At 34.7% G+C, this 12,285-nt stretch overlaps 1 protein-coding gene across 21 annotated transcripts in view; it reads right to left on the bottom strand.

The window, feature by feature from the left end:
- Window positions 1–12,285, bottom strand: part of LOC118280701 (cAMP-specific 3',5'-cyclic phosphodiesterase) — a 548,393-nt gene that overhangs the window by 11,986 nt on the left and 524,122 nt on the right. For all 21 annotated transcript variants that reach the window (XM_035601037.2, XM_050701297.1, XM_050701301.1 and 18 more), the window contains one exon: window positions 9,563–9,675. In XM_035601037.2, coding sequence (XP_035456930.2) covers window positions 9,563–9,675 — 113 coding nt within the window. The remainder of the gene's footprint in view (window positions 1–9,562; window positions 9,676–12,285) is intronic.

Raw genomic sequence — 12,285 nt, 5'->3', positions numbered from 1 at the left:
AAATAGTACAAAGTCACGAGTCACTATAACGAAGCACAAGTTGGAAACGTGTTCGAGTTCTGAAAAACTGAATTACGTCGAGATTACCAAACAGCGTTGGAAATTCCCACGCTGAAATGATCATTTACCTTATTAGATAGAGTTTACCAAGCTTACGTAGCGGTTACATATGACGTACAATGTCCATGTTTTGGTACAAAGTAACAAGAAGATTATCACTCAATACCATCAGTGTGTAACGATCACATAGAAATTTCATTAATAAAGATTTATCAATGGAAAGTCCATTGATAAATGCATTATACAATGAAAGACCGGATACAATCTAACTTCCTTCACTTTTAATGTGCAGGAACATAAGATTGCATTAAGATTTGTATCAAAACAGTAAAAATATTTCAGTCATTATGAACAATTAACAAAGTACATGTTTTATCAATCTGTTAAAATAAGTGTGGCTATAGAAAGAGTTGATTGTCGCAAGATTAGATACAGATGTGCGATTACAGAGCCATAAACAAGCAAGCTATATATTCAGATGTTCTGAAATGGTCAGCCATGGCCTACATAATATAATACAGTACCGCACTATCTATATATATAAAACTCTTCCGTTACTGAGTGACTGACTGACTGACTGACAGACAACGCACAGTCGAAACTACTGGTCGTAGACAGCTGAAATTTGGAATGTAGATTCCTTGGGATATGTAGGGGAGCACTAAGAAAGGATTTTTGGAAATTCAACCCCAAGGGGGGAAAGGGGTAAAAACGTTTCTATGAAAAATCTTATTCCTTGGGTTTATAAACTTGAAACTTGGCATGAACACGTACATAGGCAAGTAAATATGTTTGACATTATAAGTTTTTTCAAACTACCCTCCAATCGTGATTTAGGGGTGCGATTGGGTGACTGATTTATTAACGCACAGCCGAAACCGCTCGGTATAGGAGTCTGAGATTTTGAACAGAGGTTCCTTTAGTAACATAAGTGAGCACTAAGAAGGGATTTTTGAAATGTCAACCCCCAAGGGGGGAAACGGGATAAACTGAGCCGGGGCTGCGGGAAAGTTCTAACGAGATACCGTGGCCCCGGAACGCAAAGGGCAACTGAAGGAACGAGGTGGGTTTTAGTCAGTAAAAGTCTGACACTCCCTTCCGTTCCACCCAGAGCGGGAGAGGTCATTTGATGATTTGTATGTATACTAACATTATAAAGAGGAACAATCTATTTTTTTATATGTTTGTTTGTTTACACATGTAATCGATAAACTCCGAAACTACTGAATCGATTTCAAACATTCACCATTAGAAAGCTACATCATCCCTGAGTAACACAGGCTATATTTAATTCCAGTTGTAACAAGATTTCAGCCTGTGGAAGAAAAAGCCCTGTCGAGATCATTAAAAAACGCTTTATATAACCGAATTACACGTGGGCGAAGCCGCGGGCGGAAAGCTAGTTCAAAATAATATAATAACGTTCACTTATTACTTTACTGTGCAGAGATGAATTATTAGGATCTCCTTGGTAAGTTTATTGCGAACAGATGTTTAGAATTTAATACAATTGTTCTATGAATTAAGCCTCGTCCCCACTAGGAACATTTGTCGAGCGACATGAGTTCCCGGAGACATCGGGCGATGTCGGGCGACGTCGGACGACATCGCCGCGACATTGTTGAAACTGTTCCTTGTCGCACAGTCAAATGTTTCTAGTTGAGATGAGGCTTTAGTCTCGATGCAGTGAGATGATATCGTGAGACCATAAAGTGTAAACTTCTTTACGTCATAATTGTTTTATGATCTGTTATTAACGTTTCCATTACGGATAGGAATCATACTTAAGAATGAAGAATGAAGGTATTTCATTGAAACAAGTGATTTATTTATTAGAATTTAAATTGCTTAGTCTCAAGTTTATGATTGAGTGATGGCTGTATCGCTGTTTTTAAAGATTTTTTTACTGTTATTGCACCTGTGTTACACAACCTCAAAAACTTAGAAAAGATCGTGATCAATATAATAGATACAGTAAATTATTTATCCATCTAATTTAAAAATTCAGTAGAAATATCGATAAAATGTTTACTTATGTGTATGTATTTTATTTTATCGCGATTGGAAAACAAGATTGTCAAAACTTGACGACCAAACTAACAGTGATATATACTTGTACACATATAAAATGTACTTATGTTACATAGTAAACATACTACGTAATGTCTAGTTCACGAACAGGGTTGACCATGACGAGGTTCGAATCTCGTTTGTTGCATTGACGTTACGACATTAGGAAATAAATAGGGAGATGTAAATTTAGTTTTCAATGATAATGTTTCTATGGACGTATGTAAGTGCTATTGAGTTGTCTTATTTAATTACTGCTTCATTTTGATTTAGTCTCACTGAAACTTATAAGTTTTTAAATTGACATGGTCACTAGTAATATCATTAGAACTATTTATTGACATGTTTATTAGTTTTTGTGAGTTTCCGATATTTCGGCATTGTTGCAAGCACCAGGATCACGGATGAACTGGTTGAACTGGTGAAACAAGTTCAAATGATATCACTGAAACGTGTTTAAAAAAAATAAGATGATGTTCCAAAATAATTACACTGAAAAGACGTTTATGATAGTTTCAGTTTCATTATTCCTATACGTCCGGCATCTTTACCAAGATATGTACCACAAATAATACACTGCACTGAACAATGAATCATTTATATTATATTAATCATATACAAAACCACAGACCATTAAAAAAATAAACATTGTGGTTGGATTGGACCGACGAGGTTAGGCCACGCGCAAATGCATCAATATGCTTGTTGGCAGGCAAACTCCTCGTGTTGTGACGTCGGCAATACCTACGTCACATTTAGTCATAGCCCATCCGTAGACATATATTGTAACAACAATAAATTAATTAACTATCATTGTTTCCTTATTACCTACGCGATAATATAATTAATGTTGGTACCTAACCTGATATATGCAAATGCATTTTTACTACTATTTACCTGCTACTACCGTATGGTAGTTAAGTGATGTAATCATCCTTTCATCTGTATCATTCATTATTTTATCTTTTCCATTTTATCCCTTCTACCAGGTTCGAAGGGCATTCATATATTTGGTAATTATTAGTAATTGATAAAATAATATTCTGACATATTCAAGGGAAAACAATTGAATAATTTTCGAGTAAACAAAAAACAGGAGGGACTCAATTCCTCGGAATATTATGATCCACAAAATAAATATTTTCATTTTGTTTACGCAGCTTATTTTGCGAAAATCTTTTATCTCGTGATTAAAACTATTGATTCATTCTGGATATCGCATTAACAATTGTGTAAAAGATTAGGCCAATCCGTTCAGAAGACACGCATTAGACAGATAGGCTATTGATTGATATTCATACAAGTAACTACGACTTCAAAGCACTTTATCGTAATTCCCAAAACATTATCAGATTAAGTAGGTACAATTGTTTTGTTTTGGATAAAAATCAATATTTGTATTGTCAATAAGCCAACGGAAATATGCGTATTTAGGTTAAAAATACGACAATTGATTTCCTAAATCCAGATCGAAAGGATTAAAATATTATTTGTTAAAGTAGAGCGTGTTAGTGTTTATTGATATTGTTGTATTGTGGCGGGAAACTCATGTCAACCTTCATGGAGGAGGCGGGGCGGGCGGCGGGCGGCCGCGCAAGCTTGAGGTCGGAATAGACGTCACACACAAACCGGGTCATTAGATAGGTAACAATATTGCCACATGGCCCATTTTTATACAAAACCTACATTTCACAGGATATTACTTTACACTTGAATAAACAAAGCCAATCTTTATGTACTTAAATATGAATTCTTGAAAAATTACGAGATTGGCATTGAGCTTTTACATAAATCAGTTTTGTAGTTCTAAACATTGCTCAAATTCAATAACAATTATGCGTCAAGTAGGTTAATAACTGGTGCTATTAGGGCTTGGCATAGCAGTTCACCTTGTGTTATGTATAAATACATAATATCACAATGTGTAACTAACAGTCAGATGCAGCAACAAGGGAAAGTTACGATTACATAAACAGTCGATATCGTGACGTAGGCAGTAATTAAATAACATGGCCATTGTTAGAAATGCAAGTAAGTTTGAAGGACTCTAATCTTGTTTACCAACGATAACAAATTCATAATATGAAGTCATATGTTTATTATACAAAAATATTATTATTCCCATTTCTTCTGAAAATTACGCAGTATAGCGTTCCAAATTGAATGATAAAAGGGTGTTTTTCGATTTTGTTGAATGTACAAATTATATATTATTAAAATCGAGATACGTTTGTTTGCTGCAAACACAGCTGTTGAAGATTGCACTTTACATTCAATATTACAGTTCTTGGGAAATATTCGGGTTGTAGCGTGTAGGCGGCAGTTCGCAATTCGACGAATTTTCATTTTATTTATCTCGTGAGAATCGCATAGGATGTGGGTATTTAATATGACGGAGGAAAACTTTTCAGTTAAATATATTACATTGGGGAAAGTTCCGATTGCATTGTACCAAAATCTAATTGCTCTTGCAGCTATACGCATCTAGATTAAAATAAAAAATATTTCAAGGACGTTGGTGGTTATCTTATTCGATTTAAGATTGCAATTGAAATAGATGACATTAATCTCAAGATGTTCAGTTCATGTGCAGTTTGAGATAAGGCATTGAAGATAATAGAGTGTCATGATAGGTCTTGTCTTGCAAGGCGGGCGGCGAGCGGCCGCGGAACGGTTCCAGACTGGCGTACGTGACTACGTGAGCGTAGGGGACACCTGCCGTCCATGGACCTTACTCGCACGCAAGACATATTTTATCGCTTGTTATTGTACGCAGAACCTTCCTTAATAGTTCACACGGATTAATAATACCGATACACATTCTCTCAGACTACTGACACGTCTTTATAAATGACTGTCTGATTTGTATTTCTTTGTATTTCTCAAGGATGCTGGCTGAGTAATAAAAGACAATGTACCGTTACAGTCAGAAGGTTTAAAATGTAATTTTACGACGCTGGTTTTTCAGATGTCACCCCTGATTCTGATTTGAATGCTAAATGCGAAGCTAAGCAAGGCACGACTTTCATAAATTGACTTGAGAAATGTTCCCTTTGTACTGTTCGTTTTTTATAAAGCATTCTTCGGTCAATTCGATTTATATTTAGAAGAAATTATAGGTTCAATGATTTAAATCAGATTGTTTTTTAGCAAACATCAAAGGCGTGTTTTTATTCATTCTAAGAACGGCTTGTGCTAAATAATATTGTAGAACAACGGAACTAGCGATGAAACGGTGATACACCTAGTAAACACCGGTTCGTGAGGTGTAAATCAAATCTATATCAATGTCGATCAAGCGTACATACGTACGTACACGTATCTGTTGCATCCATAAATAGACGATATATCTGTAAAATAATAACTATTGATCTGTATTCGGCGTACGCATTATTTTTCGTATTTGGGATTTGCGTCATTCACGAGGGTATGGCGGAGCTGCCCTTCAGATTAATGACGCAACGTCACGCACATATGCTACTGACAGAGCCAACTGCCGATTACTATAAACCCCTTAGAGGAAGTTAGTCAGGGTTTAGTAATCATTGCGCCAGTCGTTAAGGAACTCATATGCCAGAATTAGTTTGTTACCCAAAGCTATCAAAGGTCACACAGGACCAACCCTGACATTTACATGGAGCCAAGGAAAGTTCTCTTATTGAGGTTTGAGCTCACAGCGGGATGGCTACAAATGAGGTAATCAAAGAGTTGAGATGAATATAAAGTTACCCTTTCGCTTCGAATGAAAACAAATTCATATTTCTGAGATGGGAAGGATCTAGATGTTACTACGTTATATGTGAAGTATTTTAACAGTCATAGTTCGATGTACGTACGTGAAATGTTCATGCTATCGGAGTACCATACGTGTTCAATCAAATGCTCGTTTAATATGAGTTCTAAAGTCGTTATGTAGTCAGCCGAAAAATATTAAAGTGTTCGCGTCATTGTGACGTCAAACGCATCGATCCACTGGGAACTGCTTTCCACTCGATACAAAGCGGCGCAAAGTGATGCAGTGCAAGTAGCATCCTATTAAAAGTTAAACTGTGCCCCAGTAAATAATACTTAATCGGGACAGAACACAATGGCTGCCGGCCAAACAAACTCTAGGCATAGTAATTCGATAGTTGGATTGAACCAAATTAAACCGTCAAATATTTGAGGAACTAATGAATCTATGTAGGTCGTCTTCTTTGGAGTGAAATAGAACTAAAGTCCTGAATGTAATTTAAGATGATTACAGCTCCTTTCATATAGGTAGGTAATCAACTAATTACTTAAGATAAATTCAATAAGGTTTGCTAAAAGACTTAAGCACAAAATAAATGATAAGTAGGTGTACGTTAATTAATTTGCAGAAAATAAATTGGCCTGATAAAAGTTGACCGAAATTCCGTCAATTATGAAAAGTATATATGAAATTATGAATAGCAAGTCTTTTGGCTTCGAAATCATTAAAACTTTTCCGACTCAAAGAGGCTTTGAACATTGACGTGCGATCGAAGGCGCGGAAATTTATATTTAACTTGAGACGTGATTCAAAATATAAGGTAACTAACTTTAACAAGTACAGTTTAATACTTAATGGCAGGTAATATTATTTACGTAGATATTTATCAATAAGGAGATGTGAATCCTACTCTGCCTGTAGTATTTAGCTTTACGAGTATTTATCTATCGGGATAATCTTTAGAAGTTATTTTTGTGTGTTAATTTTTAGAAAAACTCCAAATATTTGGTCTACAAATACGCATAAATCAGAAAGAACTACTATTCATCCAGGACAGAATCACAAAACAGTAGTCAGTCAGACAGTATTCAAGGCCAGGAAAATACTAAACCTAGATAGTTTTAATTTACATTCACGTACATTTTAAATAGGTACCTAATTAATATTGAATGTCCAAACATTGGTAATTTTAAAACCTTTTAATATTCGTAGAACGGTGTTATTCACTAAAACACTTGAAAGTGGACTTTCCATTATTTTGATGGCAAACTATTGAGCAAAAAACTGGTTCCGTGAAGAGGTTAGGTAAAATCTAAGAAGTGATCATTAAAACATGTGGTAGACAATAAGAATGAACGAACATTTGAAAGTACGTTGCTATACGGAACATAATAAGGATACAATCTATATTTTTATAGTTTAATCTTTTAATGACTGATGTGTAAGATATATCAATTATTTTTCCTATAGCAATAAATTATTCAATAAGAAAAAGTCTGCATTATCAAAGAATTGAACAAATATCAATATTTTTCAAATAATAACACAAATGTATTTATACATTTGGTGCTCAGTCATATCAAAGTACTTGTATGTATTGTCAGTAAAAAATGATTAGGGATAAGGACCTTATTTGTTTGAACAGGGAAAGAAACGGTGAAGAGAGCTGTTAAGAAGGCTAAGAGCAGTTATTCCAAACAAATGAGACACGCGCATCCCACTCGAGATCACAAAGCTCTCGCATGAAAATTATCTATATGTTAAAGACATTATAGACGTTAACCAATCCTAATGGGACATCACCGATCTAAACTAATACACCTATGCACATAACATGATAACTATTTATTTATAAAACCTATGTATGTAATTCACAAGTACCATTTTAAAACTGGTAAGTTTCCGTAGTCATTGGATAATCCCACGGATCGCAATTCATGATATTATCACGTTTACAGTGCATTAATTTCATTTGCCGTCCATTCATATCTGAGATGATTTATGTAATTGCAAATTGCAATATAAAAACATGTGTACGTGAGTGAGGCTTGGCAATTACAGTGATTATTGCTTCGAGTTTAGAGTAAATAAATAACCCGTGTAGTCATTACAGTTCCAGTTATATATGACTTGTGATTTCATTATTAATTGTCATAAATATTGACGTTTTGAGTCCAAAGGTCAAGATTTATTTTGTAATAATTTCAGCTGAACATGACATGTCATGTCACGCCACAATTTTTCCCAAAGTTGAAAATTGACTTATTTACGTAAGTTCGTAACGGTGTGTCATTAGCAATTGTTAGGGAGAGTTGAACCTATAGATAGCCTTTTAAGACGAAATCTTCACGACGGTTAAGTACTTGTGGTTTTATGATTCATAACACTTTGTTTGTTTTAGTTTGTGGATTTGAATACTTAACAAGGGAACTGAAAAGATGCGTTTGCTCGCTCCTCCCATCTCAATATTACGACCGACGACATTCTAAATTCCCAGCATCCAATAGCATACGTGATGAAGTACACGTGCCTACACTCAGAGGAAGATGTGTTTTGTTGTAGCAAGACAGTTAATTTTTGTAATTTGAAATTTCTCTGAAAAATATTAAGGTCGATTTACGATTGACAGTTAAACATTTAGCAAAGTTGAAATTGTTTGGCTCAGTGAGAGTTCTAGTTTTCCTCATTGATAGTGCGTAAGTAAATTATAAATAGTAACTAAAGACGAGAGAACAGTTCTTTGTTTTTATGTTCGTTTCTATAGAATTTAAGAAGAACAACAGAGATTGGCACGACTCGGGGTACTTTACCGTCTAAAGTGACTGTGATAATTCTAGCGAATTACCATCATGAATCATGATAAGACACTTAATGATAGTACATTGTCTCCCAAATTCCATAGCTCTTACCTAGACACATTACAATTCATGATACATTGTGTACCCACTCCGAGATTCGTATAATTTATCAAATTTCAAATAAATGGCGCTATCTGTGTATATTTATAACAGTTGCCGATTGTAGTATTTTATGCGTAATTTACTGACATTCTGGGCTCCTGTTCTAGTAACTCATATTTGTAGGGTACCCTATATACTATTTATAACGTTAATCTTAGATAGGTGTGTGTAGATAGTTATCTTTGGCCTACTTCAAATGTTTAGTTAGAAAGCCGCTGTGTCAGTTATATTTATTGCAGTTTTAAACGAATTGATAAATATGATGACAAGGAAAAGTAATTAAATATATCGATAGTATCGGAATTTGTTGTGAAATGCATATGACGCCGAGTTTTTGGTACCCGGTTAAGAAGCTAACGAGGTTAACTATCAGGTTCACAGTGACACAAACTTGTATCACTGGAGATAACAATCAAAATTAGGTTATATTTAAAAATATATATTCCTCATAGCTGCTTAACCGAGTTAAACCGAGACAAAGTTCGTTTTTTATCACACGTATTAAGATTATCTTCTTGTGTGACTATTGAGTCACATTTATTTCTTTCCAATCACTAATATTTTATCACTGATACAGAACAGGATATTAAGAGGATTATATTATAAGATCAATCTGTTGTTTCAGCATCTGACATAATAATCAGTGTTGTAAATATTTCAAGTGTCATGTCGTATTCATGTTCAGTGATAAAGTACTGTAGTGAATCCATATAATATGTTGCAGGTTGCAGTTACTGACCTTGAGCGAAGCCATATCGGACACGGAGCGGTGTGTTTGTATGGTCTCCAACTGGTCCAAGCACCAGTCCAGCTCCTCAACTGTTTCTAAGGCTAGCTTCATGTAGGCTTCATCTGAAACAAAGATAATCATATTCAAATAATGCAACAAAGTAAAATAAATCTCGAAAGAGAACCACTGTGGACACCCTCTAGCAAATCTAGGGGACATAGGACTTCAAATCAAGCCATTGAAATTACAATCATGTTTACAACAATTCTGAGTTAAGATAATTTATCATAAAGCTTATTATATCTTCCGTATTCGATATTGGGCAAAACATTTCATTTAATGCCACTTAGAAGCGTGTATAACAACATCGGTATCAATATGAAAACAAAATCTGTGATCTCGGAACTTTAAATGTGAGAGATAAAACAATAATTAATAGATAACATTAATGATGTCGATAAAACGTTCTTTATAATTCTATAATGTAATAAAAATGATGGATAATTTGTATAATATCGTTGTGAACCTTGTAACAAACATAAAATGACGAATTATTGTTTTTCATTGAAGGATAGAATCTGTTAAGATTATTTTCACGTTGTTTACGTGTGATGTGGTCGACATTACGGTGATCCCGCGACACGTCACTGTCTCATCGGATGGGGTCTGGGAGTGTGACCTATTTTAATGTAAATAATGATAAAGCTAGAAGTCTACTGCAGACGGATCTAGTAGATGCTAAACGTGCACTTCGTAGAAATGCCAATCACTTGAAATTGTTGCTAACAATGCCAAGATATCTTATTTGTCTCTGCCAGATAAGCTTTGCAATAATAAAGTAATTACTTTGTACTGTTGTAGCTACATTTTGGTAAAATGTTGTAACTAGGACACAGATTAATTTCACAGTAGCAGCAAAGGCGTAAATACATAAAGGTAGTCAGATGTTAAGTAACAAGTTAGAGATTATCACATAGTATTATTAGTTACAGAAAAGCCTAGTAATCGTTTTCGACCTTTCATGCACAGAAGGAAAGTTACAAGTTCTCATATTGCTTACTATTAATTAAATAGGCTACATTCGATAGGTATTACACCAATTATTATTATTATTTATCACTGAAAATAATATCCTTATATTGTAAGTATGTAATCAAATACAATGTAAATAATGGAATAATCGGTACACTGTTTACGAGGAGTGGATTATTTCCATTGCCATACAATTCCATGCATGAATTTATAGATAGGTAATAGGTATATTGCAGGAATAAATGGCAACATTTTCCTGCTTCTGAATACAAACAGGACCGTAACAATGAATATGAAAATTGTTTACATTAATAACACATTTGGGTTGGACCGTTTGGGTGTTTGCGTGATATTCCTTTAGAGGTAAAATTTTCTGCAATATATTACAATGGATCAATTGACGATCTTTACATTCATATCCATCGGAGTGTTTATAATGTTATTATCAATACGTAAACGGAAAAAATGATAGCAAGAGGTCGAGGTTTTTGCTTTATTTTGAATTCGCTTAAATAGACAAAATACCTATATTCTTGTACATATACCACACATGAAGTATTAAAGAAAAATACAAAAGAGAGTCTATGTAATGTTTACGATGTTTATTACGGGCCCTTAAGATAGTGCGGGTTCCATGCGCAGTCGTTACTCTAGTCGCAGTAATGAGCCTAGCTTAGACGAATTACACTAGAGCCCACCGCAAATTGTTCTGTAGAAACAAGGCCTTGTAGGAAGCGAGATTAAAACAAGAATAGGAAGCGTTGACCCCTAATCCTAACCTAGGGTTAATAACCTTCCTACTTTTTGTTCATAAAACGAGGCAAGAGGCTTCTTTGTCAGGGTCGCGTACTCTCGGGACCCATAATGTACTGAACAGATCATTATTAAGATTAAGTACCAGCAATCTCGAATCTCCCTGTAGCCTCCGTAATTACAGCCATGTTATACTCCCCATGGAAACACGAAATAATGAAGCAAATAAAATATTAAAGAAATATTCTCTATTCTCTTGTTCTAAATCTGTGAAAAACCTTGATTATCATTAACAAATGTTAGCGAAGTAACAAATATTTGTTTGACAATACTTCGCAGGCACAGTGACGAGTGGTTTTGAATACAACATGACAAATATTTAACTGACAGGGGAAAAATTGTCAGTGCACAAACGGCAACATGATGAAAAATGTGAAATATCACAGAGTGATATAGCTCATGGTTGCGGCCTCCACCGCAGAAACTGGAGCATACTAAATTAGCTAGCAAGTCATCAAAGAACTTCAGCGTGCAGAAGATAATCACTAATGAAAACATATCTACATAATAAACATTACAAGGACCTACAAAGATATATATGTGTATATGTGATCAAGGTTTCATGTTACTCCGAGTAAATAATACTGGAAACACTCGGAAAATAAATGTAGAACTTCCGACTCGCTAATTGTAATTGCCAACTTTGTCAAAGCGAACATTTGGAAACAACAAAGGTAAATCGTATAAGTACATGCCTATACATTGAAAGAACAAAAATAGTTCGTTTGAAGTCATTGGAAATAGGATCAGGGGACAAACAAAGCGAAAAAAAGGCAACTGACTGTGACACAGTTACAAAAATACAATATCGTTTCCGCATTAGTGGTCACGGCTTGATCGGAATAATCGGCAGCTATTTAAAGTTTGGTAAACAAACAATTTAACAT

Source organism: Spodoptera frugiperda, chromosome 20 (genome assembly GCF_023101765.2).
Source record: "Spodoptera frugiperda isolate SF20-4 chromosome 20, AGI-APGP_CSIRO_Sfru_2.0, whole genome shotgun sequence".
Taxonomy (NCBI): domain Eukaryota; kingdom Metazoa; phylum Arthropoda; class Insecta; order Lepidoptera; family Noctuidae; genus Spodoptera; species Spodoptera frugiperda.
The sequence above is the reverse complement of the archived record's forward strand: the minus strand, read 5'-3'. Positions and strand labels throughout refer to the sequence as shown.